We start from the raw sequence: 20,439 nt of genomic DNA, 5'->3' as shown, positions 1-20,439 counted from the left end.
TCAGAAGGAGAGTGTTCATAATTGTTCTAGGACACTTGTGTTTGACTGGCACAAGCGTTTTAGGGAAGGTCAAACAGGAATTACCGATATTGCACGAAGCGGAAGACCGGGTAACGATCAGCGCTCAATCCAAGATGTGAAGGACGTCATCGCCAAAGATCGGAGAAAGTCGATTGATCATATCGCATACACCGTCGATCTTTGTCATGGAACTGTACATAAGATAGTGACGAAGGATTTAAACATGAATAAGGTATGCGCCCGCTGGGTACCTAGTTTCTTACAGATGGAAACAAAGCAACCCGTGTAGACGCTTCCCGAGAATTTTTACGGCGATATGATAGATACGGCGAACGATTCCTAAGGCGTATTATCGCTACGGATGAGAAGTGGGTGAACTTTTACGACCCGGAGAGTAAACGAGAGTCGATGGTGTGGAAGCGACCTTCATCACCTCCCCCGAAGAAGGCGAAAACCTGCAAGTCGGCGAAGAAAGTTATGTATATTTTCTTCATGGATTGCCAGGGTATGCTGTTGCAACATGCGGTGCCAAGATCGGCGACAGTCAACAAAGAGTACTATCAAAAGGTAAGCATTAATTATGTCGCATGAAATGTTTTTACTAAATTTCTATGTTTATTTAAATGTAAGGTGAAAAGTGTATAAAATATAACAAAAGTGAAAGAAACTATTATTTTTATAATTTGCCGCATTTGTGGTAGTTTCAAATAAAATGAATTTGTTATTAACAGGTTGTGCGGAGGGATCTAACAAACGCTATCAGGAAAAAGCGAGCAGGGTGCGACATCGAAAATTTAATTTCTCATCAAGATAACGCTCCAGCACACCGCGCAGACAAGACACTCCTTACTATTGACTTCTTAGGATATGAGCGGCTATGTCATCCCCCATTATAGCCCCGATCTCGCCCCCTTAGACTTTTGTGTTTTCCCTAGACTGAAAGCAGATTTGAGGGGTCGGAGGTTTGATACAGAAGATGAGATCAAATATGCTATGAGGTCCGCAATAAGAAGTTACACTCCAGAGTGGTATGCAGACATTTACCGGAAGTGGGTACAGCGGCACAGGAAGTGTATTGAACACAATAGGGACTTTTTTGAAAAAGCATGAACGTGACGTGACGGTAAGTTGTTTCTGGAATATGAACGTCACCTGAACGTCGTTAGCGTCGTCGACATCGCCGAAGTGCTCCGTATGTGACATAGTGTGTAACTTTAACGGGGTGTTAAATATGTGTAACATTTATGAAAATCATTGACTCTTATATATTCATGCAGCGATTTTTCTAAATTTTAATGTGAAATATGTCATTATAAAAACATACACAAAATAACAAAGTTATCGTAAGAGTCCGGGAACTTTTTGACTATACCTCGTATAACTCTTACATTTAACCAAACTATATATAGTTATCTTAAATGAAGTATATAGTTTGATGAACGCCTGTCTTCATGTTTTGGGGTTATGTAGAGTCAAGGCCAAGATCGCTATCACTTAAAGTTGAAAATCAGTTAATAATCAATAACTAGAGTAAGGAATGTAAATTGGTGTAAAGCAATACTTTATAAAGACCTTGCATGTGATGGCTTTTATGTCACCTCGAGTCAAGGTCACTGTAACTTAAAATAGAAAATCAGTTTTTGGTCAATAACAAGATCTTGGAATGAAACATTTCAATTAAATGTGGTGTTAAGTAATCTTCATTGAACGCCGCCTTCCTTGTTGATCTGGTTTATTAAATTATAGGGAAGATATTGTTGTTTGTTACTTTTGGGAACATCTCCTTGGACTTGCTTTTGGGTCTCATAGAATCGAGATCAAAGCTATTGTTACTAGAATTTCAAATCATTGGAATGAGTTGTTTTTTATGAAACTTGATGTTAACTAAGCTTATGTGAGGGGCCACACTTAAGATAGCCTTTGGGACATAGTTATTGTTACTAAAATTGAAAAGTGCCCTCCGATCAATAACTAAATTTATTATGATATATTTTTTATTATTATCCCATTGTGCCAGCCCGCATAGCTCAATCGGTTAGAGCGCGAGACTTGTAATCCCGATACTATGAATTCGACTCCCGGGCTTGCCAAATAAAGTTCGGATGAGACTATAAATCGAGGTCCTGTGTATGAGTGTTTAAACACTTGACACGTTAAAGAACCCGGGGAAGCTTCTGGAATTGTTGCATCTTTCTGTATGAGTCTCTTGCTCTATCCTCCAAAATATAAAATGACTGATACTCTTTTGGAGGACTCGCCCATATTGGCAACCAGTGGCGAGTATAAATAAACTCAAATACACACACACACCAGGATAATGAAGATAATTTGAACTTCTCTTCTACTATTTTAATAAAATACTAACTTATAACATCTTTTTCATTTTTAGTCTGATTTACATAGCGTGTAGCACATACTCACATTATACGTCAACGTTGCTTGTATTTGTATTCCAACAATCGGAAATGAAACCTCGTTTTGTGGCATTGCAATGTTTGTTATCTTATTTTCTTTCTTTTTTTTAAGTAATTAGCGAAACAGCGATTAGATAGTTTGGGTTTAAAATTTATAAATTGCACATCAAAAAAGCTTTTAATTACAAACAATCTTCTTCAAAAATTGCAAAACGGGTTTATTCACCAATTAAAGATAGATACAGATGATTAACGCAGTTGCAAATTCTGTAAAATCTATGCAGAATTACCATATATTAGATTTCTGATTAAAGATAGAAGCTGCACATTTGTAGATAACTGTCAGTAAATGATTGATAAATATGTTTAAAATTTACTAAAACGTTATCTAAAATGACCCTAACTGTTATATATTACCACATCTATTCTGCATTTAGACGTACATTTACGTTATATAAATAAAAAACGCATTTACAACGCAAGAAATTTATTTAAGTTCAAATGCCTGATTTTTTTTAAAAGCAAGTGAAACTTTAACTCTAATGCCTTTACAATGTGAAAAACATATATTTGGAAAGTACTTAAGCTTCTTATTTAATTTTACAAACATATAAAGATCAACCAATTAGATAGGTATTTTGATTATTAATATCACCCACTGTTATTTGTTCTTCAAAATCCATTTCTCGTGTTAACTAGTTCAATCACAGTTAAATTGATCTTCAAAATGTAAACAAAAAATGAAAATTAGGTAATAAAAATGATTTAAAATTAAGAACTCAAGTTAACGTGCCGAATACAAAAATAAATCACATTTAAATCTAATCTATAACTATGAAAATAAAAATAGAACAGCTTTACAGCGAATAGTTGTGTTTTTACCGAATTCATCAGAATGTCCGTATTTTTCCAAAGTTCAATAACTTAATAATTGAGATGTGAAGTAACTATGCAAGAATAAATTATATTCAAATTTAATCTATTATAAAAATGATAATGGAACAGCTTTGCAGCAAAATGTTGTGTTTTACCGAATGCATCAGAATGTCCGTATTTTTCCTAACTTCTATAACTTAATAATTGAGATGTTAAGAAGTAACTATGCAATGACCACTTATGTTATTCGTGGTAAAAGTGTTAGTTTTGATCTCGTACATTGATGCTCTTTTAATGTAAATTGAATAAAATGTAATGCCAACTGGACCCGTCTTCTATATTTAGTATTAATTTCCTTTAAAATCTGTTTTTTTAAATCATTTACTTGTGCTTCACACATGCATTTAACAACATTTATAAATCATTCGGACCAGCTGATATTTGTCGGAACGTTTTGAATAAATCTTTAAGTATATAATGTGTAAACATGAACTCTTTACCTCTAAAAAATCCGTCTGCAGAGAGTTTGACCTGTCGCTAGCCGTTGGATTAAAACCAGATTATCAGTATCGTAATCGTCAAACTGTTGAAATACTATCAAAACCAGATTTGCATTTCAATCTCGGAGTCGATTTTCTCCCTTTTTCCATGACAACAACCAAGTGCAGGCTTCATTTAGATAATATTCTTATATTTGGACAAACATTATAATGTTGCTTTCAATTAAGTAATAACATATGTAGATGTGTATTTCGCACAATACGACTTGCGTAATCAGCGTTGCTTTTTAAGTACTTTAACGTGCATTCGAAGCTTTTTTCTTTCTTACTTTGAAATTATCAGCATAAATAAGGAAATAAAATGTAATAAAGGTATACAAAACAACAACTAAAACCTATCAATATTGATCCTCAAACACCTGCAGAATATATTTCCTTTCTAATCAGATAGTAGATAGTTTCTTTTATATTTGTTCACAAATGAAGAGTTTGTTATGGCCGCAGGAAGTATCATCCCAGTTGTTGTTCCAATAACCCATATATACACAATATGCACCAAGTGGTTCAAATGGAGCCCAGGACTGTGAATATCAAATATCAAAAATAAAGTTAAAATTAAATGTATTGACTAACTATGCAAACAACTTCTTAAAGTATGCAATAACCAGAACAAAGTTAGTTGATATTACAAACGTAAAACAAAATGTTTTCTTATTGTTATGAAAATATTTGTAAAATTTAATAACGTTAAAATCTAGTATGTTATAAGCATCTCTAAAAACTGACCGAAACATTTCGTTACAAAATATTTGTTCTTTAGCTATATACTTTGTTCTTTGTATCCCTTTGGTAATAAGAAAAAAAACGTAGAAATTTACAGTTTTACTTCACCCTTTAAAGTTGTACATTGTTCCGATGCTACATACGAATAACACAAACGTGTCAAAAAAAAATGAAAATACATAGTATATAACCCCTATATTTATTTCTTAACCGCATGTTTTGACAGTTAATCAAAAAAATAGTTTTGTCTTATGCTTACATGCTTACATTTGATTAACAACTTTATACATGATACCATTACAATTTAGAAACATTGTTTAGTGAACTTTTGTTCTTTCTCACAAGATATGTTTTGACAAAACAAAAACAAACTAAGTAAATAATAAGAAGTAAATACATCTAAACGATTAATAAACAAAGAAGTACAAAGTTTATACAAGATATTGAATGAGTGAAGAATTAATAATAAATTTATTGAACAGGTTGAAGAAAATCATATTATGCGAGCCTCTGGCGAGCATCATATTGTTTTATGCAACGAGTTTAATAAATCAACACTCAATATAAGAACGTTAAAGTGTTTAAAAGAGTCATTTTTATTGACGCTCCTATAACGTAACGTAAACATAAGCGCACTTTAAAATAACGCTATCATTTGTATATCGCAAATGACTTCACGTCAAAGTGTTATTGCACTAGTGAAATATCGTTTTTATTTCTTTGGGTCGTCAGACCAAGAAATAAGGTAGCGAAATTTCAGACCCTGATATGCTTATTTGCAAAATCTGCAAGTAGTCCATCCATCACAAACTCCTAAAAGCCATTACTTTCCTTTATTAGTATACTCACGCCGACAAATTAAGGTTAGATTACTGCATAAAGATTTTCAAACGACAGGCGCTTTGATTTTTAAAAACTTCTCAGGGAAGATAGAATAGTTCCTGATTGGTCGAATATTTCTAATATATTGTAATTCTTTAATATTACACAAATTACTGGTAATACATTCAAATAATTTTGTTACGCGGATGAATATCATTTTAATCAATGAAAATTGCTCGGCCTTTTCCGAAAAGCTTCGAATTATTCTGATCGCCTAAATGAACATTAATTTTGTTATTTAGACTTTCTGAAAAATAAAGTAAGGGAATTCTAGTTAACCGAGTCTTAGCAATGCTATGAAAAGTCAAGTTAATCGAGGCTTAGCAACGCCATGGAAGTTTTCATCATTAGTCGAGCCTTAGCCATGGAAGTTCTAATCAATCGAGGTTTAGCAACGCGGTAAAAGATCTAGTTAGCCGAGGCTTAGCAATGTCATGGAAGGTCTAGTTAATCGAGGCATAGTAACGCTATGAAAAATTCTATTTATTATGGCTTAACAACTCCACAGAAATTGAAAGTTCTCTTTAACCGACACAAAACAACCGTCATTTTTCTAGCTTTTCTAGTCTTAATGGCGTCATTATAAGACGTGACACGACAAACGGTTTCTATATCTAATGAAAAAATTTAATACATTACTTGGAATCCAGAATCAGCTGTTCGGCCATCAATCCATTGGCAATTTGTACCAAAAGTACAGGTCATTCCAATCCAATGATCTAAGTCTAGAGACAAAATATCATTTATGATTAATTAAGATTAAACAAATCACAATTTAGAGATTTCTATAATCATGCTGTGCTGGAAGAAACTTTAATAACAAAAAACATCTGAAGAGCAAATCTCGGTCATAATATTGTACCATAAAATGTATTTTTCATATTAAATTGCTGTTTTAATGAAGTAAATAGAACAAAAGTTATCGTTATTAATTAGAAAGTAAGCTTAATGTGTTTATGGCATACTAAGACGGCTTCTTTACATCTTTTGTATCGATTCTTTTATAAATTCTAGGTTTTAAAGTTGTGTGGAACATTCAAAATATTTATTCGAGTGATAGTGTTAGGATCATTTTCATATCGTTTATTCTTATGCTTTTCACCTTGATTATTGTATAGTGAAATCAAAGTGTCCATTTCTAATTGACTATCAATTATCACCAATCTTGCAGATGCATCTTCACAGATTGCCTGAAAAATATGTTTCTACACGTGTGATATATATACTTAAACCAACATTTTATATGAAGAATAGGCCTTAATTATAAAAAAAACTGACCACGCTCATGTAAAAGCACTTAGTTGCTTTTTTAAAAGAAATCTTTACAGACAAGGATCATATTCAGAAAACATGGTTCCAGTGATAATATCATTAAAATTGATAAAAAAATCATACTAAAAAATAACTCTTATAAAAGTTGGCACTTATCGACAAGTTTAAATCATGTGACACATTTATCTGCCATTTAGGAATTTATATAAATGAATCTGACAAAATTCTAACATCTGCCGTAATACCAAAATCTTATATAAATTAATAAGCATTGTACGAACGTCTTCACAATGTGCTACCTTTACGCTTCAATTCTTAATATTCAGTGCATCAAGCACGCTCTAAATCGATAAAGAAGACAATTATTTAACATATGTTTGACTGAAAGATAATGTGCCTATATATTAAACAGCAAAACCAGTTCTAACCTTTGCCGTGTTCCAATCGGCGGACACTGTACTCAAGTGATAGCCATTGACTGGAATAAAGGTAAAAAAACCGATCAATATGCAAGATGTGATATATAGATGGTTCCTTTATCTTATCGCATTCCTTAAAGTGTCCAGCCTAAATAAGAGACAAGACATACTTGTAATTGTTAATCATGTAATTGAGTTGTAGACAAAAACTATGTTATCAAATAGAATAGAGAATATCAGAATCCCTAAAAAAAGTCCAACACAACAAAATTGAAAATGTTGCAGGCTCGTTTTTTCTTGGAGTTTATCTATTTAAGCAACTCTAAAGAGATTCACAAACCAAGACTCATAGAAAATAGTTTCTTACAAAATTCATCTGGTGTACTACTCAATTAAAGCAAATAATCAGAAATACATCGACATTCTTTTTGCTTTGCTTAGCCGGATGTTTTGGTGATTTGTGGTGAATTTTCATAATTATGATATGATACTCGAAAAAATAGAGCAGGCAAATGAGCTGAAATTTTGCACACAAGTTCAAGTCAAGACAAATGAAAACAAAATATCTAACAAAACAAACTATTTTCAGTCCCGTATTGTCAAAAAACCTTAGTCGAGTCCTTTTAAGTAAGATAGTAATGTACCAAACGCCATGCATGCTCCAGCGTTGCAACCATGATTTTCGAGATCTGACCCTTGACATTGCTCTCCTCCGTTGCTAGGTGACGGGTTGTTGCAAATCCTTGACCTTGACATTGTTCCATCTTCACATGTCACGGAACACGAGCCCCAGTTCAGCCAATTACCCCAGGACCCATCAACTTTTTATTCAATATAAAATGAATGAAAAACGTTTTTTAATAAAGTCATGCAATTCCGTCATGATAGACGTTAACAATGCTAAGGTTTTGCGGAAAAGAAAAGCAGAAAACTTTTAAAAAAAGGGAATTGTCCTTATCTATTTTAAGGGACATTTAATTAGGATTCTGAAACAAATATTTTGCCCTTCATTATAAAGGCAAAAAATAACTTTAAATGTTTATATCATATTTTAAGAGCATGTTAAAGACTAATTACCCTGAGAAAATAGCACTGAATAAAAATTATTCGTCACTAACGGAGTAAAATGAACACGAGGCAGTATTTTGACTTCCACACACAATACATAATCAGATTAACAATACCTATTAACGGAAAACAACAATAAATAATAATTGAGATTTTTAGGTAATGAGCCATTTTATTGAAATGGTTACAGAACATCAAGTACAAAAAAGCTTTTGGGAAATGAAAATAAAAGCTTTTTAGGTCTTAAGGGGTCTCTAAAATAATGATATTGTTTGATACATTTACTTTATAATCCATTTCTGATAAAACTTGAAAGTTCCTTAGTCCGGACAAACACTGTAATGATTTAGATTTTTAAAACATGATAAACAAGATCCACAAGGAAAGGCAGCGTTCAATAAACGCAACAACACCCACAGGACCAGCAACAAGAACCAGTGGCAAGGAGCCCAGGTGGAGCCCATACAAACACAGGACAGGGCACAAGGTTTTATAACTGTTTCCATGTTGTCGTCGTGTCCTCCTGTTTTACACTTACTACACAATTGTTTTGACTAAAGATGCATAGTTAGTATTTATCAAACTATTTTTCACTGATGTTGTCAGTTATCTTCAAAATAAATTTAAAATTCTCTTTCTTTTTTTTTCTTCAGAAATTATTTTTTTCCGTATACATACACTGGTACAAAAACTAGCAATTATGTGCGTTAGTTGTATAATTGATTTCTGTCAGTTTATATGAAAGTTATTCAATACAGTTATCCAATCATGTCTTGTAATTATCAAATTACGTAATTTATTATACTGGAAGAGTACGCATTGTTTCATAAATGACTTCGAATTAAGTATCCAGCTATTTAGGGATTTCAACGCTCGCTTTGACATAGATTAGACATATAAAAGACCTGAAAATTTCTTAAAAACATACAGTCCTCATATCAAAAGAAACTTACCAATATATGCGTAGACTGACCAGCCGTCGTCTGCTATTGAACTTTCCGGATAAAGGTTACTAAGTTCGCATATTTGATCATTTTTGTGATAGTTGAACGACTTGAAATGCGCATTGTGTTGAAATTGAATGGAACATTTCAACAACGACCGTACATTTCGTATTTCTAGTATTCCAGCATTCCTCCCGTTAGATGTAAAACGTTTGATCTTTTCACAAAAGTACGGCTCAAAGAGCAACGATAATGCAGCAAATATAACTAACGTCTGAAATAGTGTCTTCATTTTGTCCTCATCTAAAATTTCTCATAATAACAAACACTTACTATAAGAAAACTAGTAATGTTCTTACTTTTATGCCATATAAAATATACTTAAATAGTTTTTCACTCAAACTTACCGTCCCGGGAAAATAAATTCAAAACAAATATTTTCTATTTATACGGACAATGAAACCACGAACTGATTCGTATCAGCACAACATGCAAGTTCAAGCCGTTTAGTATGTTTGCTTTGTTTATTGACATAGCGAATGGTTTCTAATTTGCAAAAGTTGCAATATCTTTCAAAGGAAATACTTTGTTTAATATTATGGAAACATATCAATGCAAAGTGCGATATTTTCCTCTTACATTTCAGCTGCTGGTATTTCCTTCCGATTTTAAATATTCATGTTTATGAGATATAGAAATCTATGATAGAAATTACCACTTGATCTGTATGAAACAATATGGATTGTTTGTCCATACACAATGCGTATACTCATTTGCTTCACAATGACAAAGCTAAACGTGTGAATGAATGGGCCGAGGGTCGTTAGATACCATTATTCATTCAACGATACAATCCAAATTATCCAAACGGAAACAAGAAACTTTGTATTTTAAAAAATCTTATTTACCATGGCAAAGTTATATCTGAGTGCAGATTGATTAAATTGAGACACAAGCAAAATGTACATTTCTTCGTTTTGAATTTTTCATTCATTATTTACGCAAATGTCCTAAAAATAAATACGCTAGGCAAACATGAGAGCAACACTTTTCTCGTTTCCTAACTTGATCCACGTGGGTTAGGTGAGAGCGATAAGAATTCACAAAAGTTGTCACAGTAAACTCTGGAAACGGTAAAGAACATGTCAAATGAATGAATTAGACCTGTTTCAATCATACAATTTTCACAATTTCTGTCATTGTAACATCCAGTGTTTGGTCAAGTCACAAGACACAAGTTTAAAACTTCGTTCGACATATATAGATATATTTACGCTTCAAACCCAGCATATGTAGAATTTAAACAGAAAAATCATACTTGAATTTTAAACACTTGTTATTTTAGCTTGATTTGGGCATTTGATTTTCAACATGTTCAATGAATTTAAGATACGGCAACACGAATAATACATGTAATATATTCTATTAATCACATGCTGAAACATACGAACGGTATTAAGCAGTTAACTTCAATGGTGCGCCTATATCGTAACTGTAATAATGTGCGTTTTACCCTATGTTTGTATTTTGCAAATGACAACAAGCTGCAAATTATGTTTCTAAACATTTAACGTTTTATCGATGTAATTGTAAAGAAAAAGGGGAAAAATGATTATTTGGAAGTATTAAAATCATTAAAATAACATGAAAATTGCAGATTGTTTGATTTAGTCTGTACATGAGGGATGATGAAAACATGGGACCTCCCTCACGCCCCTAGCACCGATTGTAAAGAATTTTTTTAGTATTGCGTGCCCATAAGCTTGTTTTTACTAACATCATGCATTGATAAGAAAGAAACAACACACAAACAAGCCTAAAACAAGAAGAAACAAAAAAACATAACATGTAGTAATCTATGTTTAGTGGTTTTAACATTACCTTTGTTTGTATTTAGCACTATCGTGCATAAACAAGCCGAAAAAGAAAACTCAAGAATATGGCATGCTAATTTTATGCTTGACGATGTTTTTCAATGGTATCATTTTGACTATTTGCTCTGTTATTGATTTTTCAACTTCGTGAATGCCTATTTTCAACCTCTCGTTTTAGAAGTTTCAACAGGAATATTGTATCGTTTAAATTCCATAAAGCAAGTTTGTTCATGTTTTCACTATTTTAACATCTCAACTTCAATAAATCTTCATTTACAATTAACTGTTACATTTATATTATTATTTTATGATGACGGAACGGGATATTAAAATGAAAAGCATGATTAAAGTAACTATGTTATTTGTGAGATTGATTAGTGAGATATGACTACATATGTAAAAAACCATAAATGCAACATTAGATGTAAATAAAATGTAAACTATGCCATACTTTAGACTTTAATCAAGCGTTGTGTTTTTCAGATCTTAAATGTGATAATGTCAACTAAATAAAATGGCAGACAGATTTGCGCAGGTCATTACGTCACATGAATTCAAACACATGCCATTAGAGCATAACAGATACAAGATGGGTAGTCAATAAAAGGGAACAAAATCATTCTGTCTCCACGAACGGCGCTATTGAGTAAGACTACAAAGTGTTGGAGCACAACACTAAATGCTGTATTTTGGTATATACCCGACAACGATGAGGTAAAGATAAAACCATCCCTCTTTTAACTCCTGAAATGCGCACAAAATGTCTTATTCACCTGTTCACTCCCATTTATAAAAGATATTGAAAGAACTAGAGAACTTAAGTAGAAATTTAAAATAAAAACATTGAAGATGTATTCATGTTTTCACTCGACAGTCTTCTTCAATATGAACAACATATTTATGATATGAAACGAAAGTATATATTATGATTTATTATAATAATGTTAAAAATTTTCATTTTTAATTCTGAATCATTTTAATGTATTTGAAAGTCTCGTTTAATAATGAGTAATTACATATTTTTCTTCCACTTACTTTCCATTATGACAGGTGTCATAGATGCACGTTGACAGACGGCCTGAAAATGTATAGATATTTACTATCAGATGTATTTATCATGTAAAAATTAGCCATGATAAAGAACAAATATATTTAATTATGAACTATGACCATGCATGACTATATTAAATAGTTAAAACTAGCCTTATCCCCCATAACCACAACACATTAGGCAAGTTAGGGACACCTTGGGACGAAGAAAACCCCGAGACCTTTGGTGAAAGCCGCCGCCTGAAATAAAAGTAAGATATATAATCAACATGGAATAGATGACAATATATCATGTGCGCATGCATAAACATACCGTTTGAAATTTACATGTTCTAGTTATATCATTTTTTAAAATATAATTTCGATCATTAATTCAATAAATGATTCTGCTGGAACAAAAATGAAAATAATACTTATCATTAGGGACGTAAACAGTCCCGTCGGCGGACACAAAAGTTATCATTCATATGATAATTAAATGATAGCGATTCCGAAAATCGTTTGAGGTGTGGGCCATTTCAACAATGGAAGTAAGGCTTTTATGTTTACTGGTCAAAAATTTCCATCATTTCTTAATAACTTAAAATGATATTAGGCATAAATAAACGAGCTACTTCAAAGAAATCATTTTCTTCCCTCACTCTTCTTTGTTTTTGTTTTTTTATTTATTTATTTTATTATTTTTCTTTTGTTTTGTCGGTATATTATTATTACTCCACTCCATCCCAAAATTTACATTTACCTTTAAACGTAATTTAACGTAAAACTATAAGAACTTCATATCGATACTGTAAATGCTTTAATGACAACAGAATAAAACATTTCACTTTTTTAATGACCCTAAATAATCTATATTCAAAAACATACCTTTTGTCGTGAATGGGCCTAAATAATCTATAAACAAATATACTTATTTCCAGAAGATATGTAAACAAAAAGTGCTAATACAACAATTAACCATTCAAATATTTTTAAAGGATGTTAAAAAAGCTGTTAGATTTGTGGTATGTAAACATTTATACTACCCGTCCCATATCCGTTTGCAAACATGTTTCAATTTAGAAAAGGTCAAACGGCAGGAACAGCCTTTAAGGCAGGTTTCGCCTCGGATAAACATATTTATTTAATACTTTAGAAATGTCAACCATGTGTTTAATAATGTTTTACTTATGGATTAAAATGCATGTTAGATGTTTAACAGCTGAGGAAGGTACTGCTGACTGTGCAGATATGTGTCGTAAAGGTAGCAAAATGTAAACAAAAGAGTATTTTAACTTCCATACAAAATTAGTTTTCACTTTACTTATACAAATTGCCGACACAGCAAAGAAATCAAACATAGTTCATTGTTTTGGCAAATGTGTACTTGTTTAGAAGTTTTGTTTTAAACCTTTAAAATAAACCAGTTATAAACCATCCTGATGTTTGATGTGTATTCTCTCCTTCCTTTGATTTACTTGTGTCTTTAAACATTTTGTGAAATATAAAAAAATATCTTTTCTGAGACGTAATGGGCTCAATTTTTAATTTGTCGTCTGCGTTATAAATGCAGTAGCCTATAAAAAACAAAACGTCCCTGTTCAACAGATGCACATGTCAAAATAAATGTTAAGAACGATTCTAAGGATCCGGAATGGCCGGACATTTAAAGATTAAATTTACATCGATGTACTGGTCCTAATAAGAGGGTAATACACGGCAGGAGAGGGCCGGAAGGTGATAATCGGCCCGCAAAATGAATAATGGACCCGAGGGCTTTAGCCCGAGGGCCATTATTCGTTCAGGGCCGATTATCACCTTCCGGCCCTACTCTGACGTGTATTAATGTCTTTAAGACACTTGGTAGATCTAATAGTAGCATTTTTTTTAAAAAGAAAAAAAAAACAACAAATACTGTGAAGTTCTTTCGTTGAAATTCTTGTCTACAGTACTCTTCTACTGTTCTGTACAGAGATGTTTAGAGTCTACTGTTTGTGTGTTCAAAGCAGTAGAATCTAGAAGCAAGTTTTATTTTCATTTTTTTTTTCGGAATGAATTTGTCGTATTATTTCTTCAAATTTCAATAGTAACAAAAATGTATTTGTACTAAATACGCTTAAGCTCTCATAATTAAAATAAAGCGATTCGTGCTGACAACCTACTTTCACTTTTACAGTTAACTGTTTGATGACGTAAAATATGACGTCATTGTTTCAGTTTGTGAACGTGCACATGTTCTGCGGGCTGATAACTAGTTCTCAGCCCTGGGCCGCAAACTCATAATAGGTCACGTGACACTCATAATCAGTTGAAATCAATAGGCAATTTTGTTACTATATAAAGTAACAAGTGTATTAATGTATTAATAAATCGTCCGTAATATTTTACTCTCCCCCCCCCAAAAAAAAAAAAAATAAAATAAAATTATATATATTAAATATATGTATATAAAAAGTAAAAAAAAAATAAAAATAACCGAATTTGAATGTTTGATCCTTAATGTATTGTCCAATGTTTTATGCTGTAATTGTTAAATAACAAAGTTTTAGCAGTATGGTGATGTTATCTAACATGGTAAAAACATAAGGGGAAAGAGATTTGAAGTCAACGATCTTAACCAATCAGTCCTAGTTTGCATAAGCGTGTCCATAAATAAGATAACTAAATGCTATTTTTAGAAGAAAAAAATAATCCTACAGTAGAAGTCATGGTCATGTAAATGTTCAGTTTAAATCTCTCAGGACGTGAGGCATCGCGAAATTATTCTTACAACGCTTCATTTAAATTAGTATAGTCGTTTGAAAATGTCCTCAAAGCCAAGCCAGTTTACACGCTTACAGACTGACAAAATTCGTGTTGCGGGGAATACAAAAATCTAAGCAAATGTGTATAATTTTCAACTATTTATATCTTTTAAATTCCTTAGAGGATTTTTTTGATAAAAGGCATATCGATTTTTATTCAGCATTTTAAATTACTTATCCCTCCAGTGTATTTTAGCAAATGCTTCATACATGTAGTTGTTTTGCCAGAAATCCAATTCAAGAGTTATAAACTTGAATTGACGGGCCGTTTTTGAATAATGGATTTGGAACATACTATATAAATATGACAAGTTTTATTTACATACTTTATTTCTTAACCCCGACACAGATTACTTGATTAAAAAACAATTCATATATTATCCTCTATTGACGTTATTGGAAATTCATATCGGTAACTCTGTGAATTTAACATTAAATCAAATTCAAAGATGAAACACGGATGAATTATTTGAAAGCACTTGAGCATAACAAAATGTGTTGTTTTTTTTTTTGTTACTTTCTTAATTTATTGACAGAAAATCAGTTCTGCCAAAAAATAAACTGACTGAAACAAACTTTATTTCAAACCTTTCGCAAATCTGTTTAAGCGTATACTATAATTATGTTGAGGAGAAACTTTAAGCATATATTAACATGATATTATGTGTTATGATATCAAATTTAAGGCCAGCATTTCCTTTTAAATGACAAGTTCAGACTCTATTTATTTTATGTAAAAATAATATGTACTGAAACAATTGAAACAGTAGTATCTGTTTCAAAACAAACGTAATGACAAGGTAATTGGCTTCACTGTTGTTTTGTTTACAGATACAAGTGAACATTTTATTACACAGATCGTTAAGAGAAAAAATAACGTTCATCATAGCTAGCAAACGTGACTGCGAACAATAAAGGAAAGAGTATGGGTTTTTGTTTATTATCTATATGCGGGCATACTTTTGAAAATACAGAGATGTACCGGGCCGTGTATTATGCGAATCCGTATGTGATTAAAAAAGGCCATTGTCATAACATGTTTGTTCATTTCCGTATTTTCAATATTTTACTGGTATATTAACAATATAATGACATCTGGACTCTGTTAAACTACAACATTGTGTTACTTATATTATTATAATCTGCTACACAAAATCTTTCGAACTAGCCATAGTTATTAATTCCATCCAGATGCAATGTCTATAAAAATGACATGCAGTTAGAAAATACAATGTATTTAGCAAAAATAGGTTCAAAATGTTGAGGCACAAAGAAAAAAGTCCATAATACAATCACTGGAATGATAGAAATGAAGCCAAGGTTAAAAGACACACTTTTACAGTCATATTTCACTTTGGTCACATTCAATTTCATTAACATTTCTTTATACCGCAATATTCCCAATATTTTTCAGTATTTGGTTTGGTGATGCACCATGGGTCAAAATACCAACTCACTGGGTTTCTACAAAAATTCTCAGCCTCCGACAAGGTTGATTCAGGGAAGTATTGTAAGTCAGTATGGCCATGAGTTATTGCTTCAGGTGAATCCCATCGGTAACATGGCAATCCAGTGTTGGATGTATTCTGTTTCCCAGTATACTCCGATGGTGTTGTCAAGTAACATTCTGCAACACAAATTCATACATAAAATTGCTGATGACGCCGCCAAAAAAAAAGTAAAACCTATTGCATAAATTTACAAAGTAATGCCATGTCTGAAGTCTTTAATTGTTTGTCTGTTGCGACAACGATTGAAAGATTTGCTAAAAAAATACGTTTGTACACTGAATTTAAAATCTTCAAATCAATCCATTTTTACTTATTAAATGCTAGTTTACACATATTCGTGTTTATTGTGCATTACAAATGTTCTATCTACGATAACGTAAATATAAGAAGAAAAATTCCTTACGGTAAGTAACGGGAATTGCGATGGATTATACCCTAACCTCTGGATTCCTGTCAATTTTTTGTTCCGGACATTAGACTATAGACTGGCTGATTGACATTTTATTTAATAGGTAAATAAAAACGGTAAAAAACCCAGAAAGATATGATATTCAAACACGGCACTACTAAAAAACTTGAACGTTTACTTTCCTTAAAGCTCGGTGACATGTTGAACATCAGAAAAGCTATTTTATGAGGGCATCTGAAAACAGTGACATTTTGTTTAAACAAAAATAAACAAAAATGAATAAATAAAATAAAAGCAAGACTAAAGTTTTCCAAATTGCTGAATGGACGACCGCATGTCTACAAGTTGCACGCGACGTCTAATACTAATCATTATCTCAAACAAGACTGATTCTGTTTCGTCATTAAGATCATTTTATGTGAATGTCAAATGAAAATAGTAAATTTTAAATAGAAAATTATGACGGGAATGCATCTTTATCAAAACGATCAAGATAAAAATAGTATAAAGCTTTTTGGAAGGTTTCCATCGTGAAACTAGAAAATAAGAAATGTAATGCATATTTTAATGAATAATTATATCTGTTATATGTTGCGGTTCGGATACGAATATCCATACCGAGGGAACGCGCCTATTTGGTGGTGATGAGGCTTGCCGTTAGGAACCGCAATCGTATTGCGGCTATTTTTTTGGCATATTTTTTGGCATATTTGGCATATTATATTTTTAACTATTAAGCTCAATTAATAATTTGCTATGAAAATAAGTGTCATTTCATCAGTAACTATTTTCAATGGTGTATAAATTTACCACTTCTTTTCATAACGAGCGAAATTGACGGGCAAAAAAATTCAAGTGGGGGCCCTTTTAAAAATTTTAAAAAAGGCCTTTTTTTAAAGTTTATTTTTCTTTTTTTAAATCATTAAAATCTTATTGTGGGGGGTAAAAAGAAAATTGCGGGCTTACTAAAAAGTTGCCTTGCATATCTGCCTATTCCATTATATTTGAAATGCTTTACCTCAATATATCAAATGTAGGGCAAATTTCAAAAAAGTAAAATATTTTCTAAAAGGTTTAAACGGGTGCCCGATTTAAATTTGAAAAACCCCAAAAAACTTCAATTTTTTAAAACCCCAAATTTTTTGAAAAGAAAAAAGCGTTTAGATGAACCCTTTTTGAAAAAAGGGGCCCGTGCTTAGGATGACCCTTTTTCTTGGCCCCTTGTTATCAAAAAATTGGGAAATTCATACGCTGTAAGTAAAAAATTTTTTATGGAAAAGAAATTAAAATTTAAATTACCATGATAAAATGATGAACTAATATATTATTGTAGTAAACCATTTTAAATATGAATAATATGGCAGAGTGTTGTTCCATCTCCGCATGTGACGGAACACGAGCCCCAGTTTAACCAGTTTCCCCAGGAACCGTCAACTATATTTAAATTGAATAATTACGTGTATTATAAACTTGCAGTTTTTCTGAAACACTGATATTTTAAAAGAATTAATATTTGGGGAACTTGCACAAATTAAACTGAAAGGCAACCGAAATAATGTTTTAAATCTTTTTTTTATCCACATTCTTTCCTGACACATAAACATGTATACAAATAATAACATTTATTAATAAGTAATTTATTAAATAAATGGCGTTTGTGATCTTTAATTGTAGTATAATAAAACATAAATTTAAAACTGAACTTAATTTTGTTTGATACATTACATTTCTTGTACATACATTGATAGAATACAACCGGTATGTGCACATATCCAACCATAATTCTAACACTCTTCCGCCGTGAAAGGTATATGTTAAGGTTCGACATTGTAAATTATTTATATACGAGTGTGAAGATTTTGCTTTCATCATCTTCTTAAAATCCAACGTTACAAAATTTGGACAAAACATACTATTTTTCTTTAATCATATAAAACCATTCATGCTCATACAAAATATACTGATACATATTTCTTGTTATACATAATTATTTTTTATGAAACTTAATAAAGCATTTGCTTTAACTTATTGATGCAAAAAAGTTTGTATACTTTGTGAAGAATTTGTTTTATTAGAAACTTACCAATATATGCGTAGACTGACCAGCCTTCCTCTGCTGTTAAGCTTTCCGGATAAAGGTTACTCAGTTCGCATATTTGATCATTTTTGTGATAGTTGAACGACTTAAAATGCGCATTGTGTTGAAAATAAATTGAACATTTCAACAACGAGCGTACATTTCGTACTTCTAGAATTCCCGCATTTCTTCCGTTAGTTGTGAAACGTTTGATTTTTTCACAAAAGAAAGGCTCAAAGAGCAACGATAATGCAGACAATATTATTAACTTCTGAAATAATGTCTTCATTTTGTCCTCATCTGAAATTTCTCCTAATTAAAAACACTTTCTATCAGAAGTAATGTTTTAACTTCTTTGCCATCAAAATTATACTTAAATAGTTGTCACTTAAACAGAAGGTAATGTCTCTCTTAAGAACTGAGAAAATATATTGAAATAAAAAATGTTCTATACATACGGATATTGCAAACAAAAACGCGTGTTTAAATAATCATCTACAGCACCCCATTCTCATCAATGATTGTTAAAACTTTGGCTCGTATTTTTTTATAAAATTAAAATGTTTGCAACGTTTTACTATGTAAATATTTATCTTAAATTTAATTAAAATGAGTAGCCTTAAAGATATTATTACTAGGAAAAAAAATGACACGTTGCAGATAAAAGCCAATATTTACATTCCTTATTTTTGATCACTAATAAATAAATATGGTGTGCTGACAGGTCTCCAGTATTGAAAAAGTACAGACAAAAAGAAAACATAGGAAACAATTTTTAGGAACGAACAAATAATTAGTGTGTTAATTTCATTTTGTGCTTAAGTAGACCACTGTGTTTAAGAAAAAACAAATTAACAATTTCCTTTGTATAATTTACAAACATTTGATAAGACATGTTAGTACAACGGGTAACATAAGTGTCCATTATAACCGTCATATCAGCACGTCTTCGGATGTTTCAAAAATCAAAAGTTCAAAAGTTCATGTTTAATGTTCAATGTTACTTAGGCTGATGCTAGGGGCGTGGACGGTATTTTGCAATTAATAATGCCGTCCATAAGCAGGCCATACCAAACCGAGTCTGCAACATTTTCAATTTTACCGTGTTTGAGTTTCTTTAGGGATTCTGTATTTCTTTATACATGTACAAGTAATGTCTATATTGAGATGCTGTCATAACAAAAATATAAACATCTATCCTCTATTTTTATCATATTCTTTGTAATTATAAGAAGAGAGATTCCATTATCTTGTTTCTAAACCTGAATGTCTTTCATGAATAACAATAGCTGACATATCTAGGTTAAACCAGAAACAAATTTGCAAGGAACACATTAGGTTACATCACACAAATGAAATCTCGAGTGCCAAATAAATATGAAATATAGGGGTTTCTTTCAAACGTTAAAATATTGCAGTTATTCGCTTGGTTTATCAATGATTGAAAGCTTGATTACTAAATTAGAATGGACAATATATAATCTTATATTGCTAACGCAATAACAAATTGAATAAGTAATTGGCAAAGTATCACATTTGTTGAAACATACTATCAT

General features: G+C 31.6%; 2 protein-coding genes across 2 annotated transcripts; one reads left to right on the top strand and one right to left on the bottom strand.

Moving 5' to 3' along the window:
• Positions 1-360: 360 nt before the first annotated feature.
• On the top strand, positions 361-917 carry LOC132739160 (uncharacterized). The gene is made up of 2 exons (XM_060726812.1): positions 361-588; positions 753-917. Exons 1-2 carry the CDS (start codon positions 430-432, stop codon positions 915-917), a joined length of 324 nt encoding a protein of 107 aa, XP_060582795.1. The 5' UTR covers positions 361-429.
• Positions 918-3,768: 2,851 nt separating this feature from the next.
• On the bottom strand, positions 3,769-9,624 carry LOC132739165 (collectin-12-like). The gene is made up of 6 exons (XM_060726817.1): positions 9,189-9,624; positions 7,812-7,988; positions 7,177-7,226; positions 6,579-6,666; positions 6,116-6,201; positions 3,769-4,392 (listed from the first exon to the last, which is right to left on the bottom strand). Exons 1-6 carry the CDS (start codon positions 9,469-9,471, stop codon positions 4,276-4,278), a joined length of 801 nt encoding a protein of 266 aa, XP_060582800.1. The 5' UTR covers positions 9,472-9,624; the 3' UTR covers positions 3,769-4,275.
• Between the last annotated feature and the right edge of the window lie 10,815 nt (positions 9,625-20,439).

The sequence above is a fragment of the Ruditapes philippinarum genome, unplaced genomic scaffold (genome assembly GCF_026571515.1).
Source record: "Ruditapes philippinarum isolate M1 unplaced genomic scaffold, ASM2657151v2 ctg542_1_1_1_1, whole genome shotgun sequence".
NCBI lineage: Eukaryota > Metazoa > Mollusca > Bivalvia > Venerida > Veneridae > Ruditapes > Ruditapes philippinarum.
This window is presented reverse-complemented; position numbering and strand designations above follow the sequence as displayed.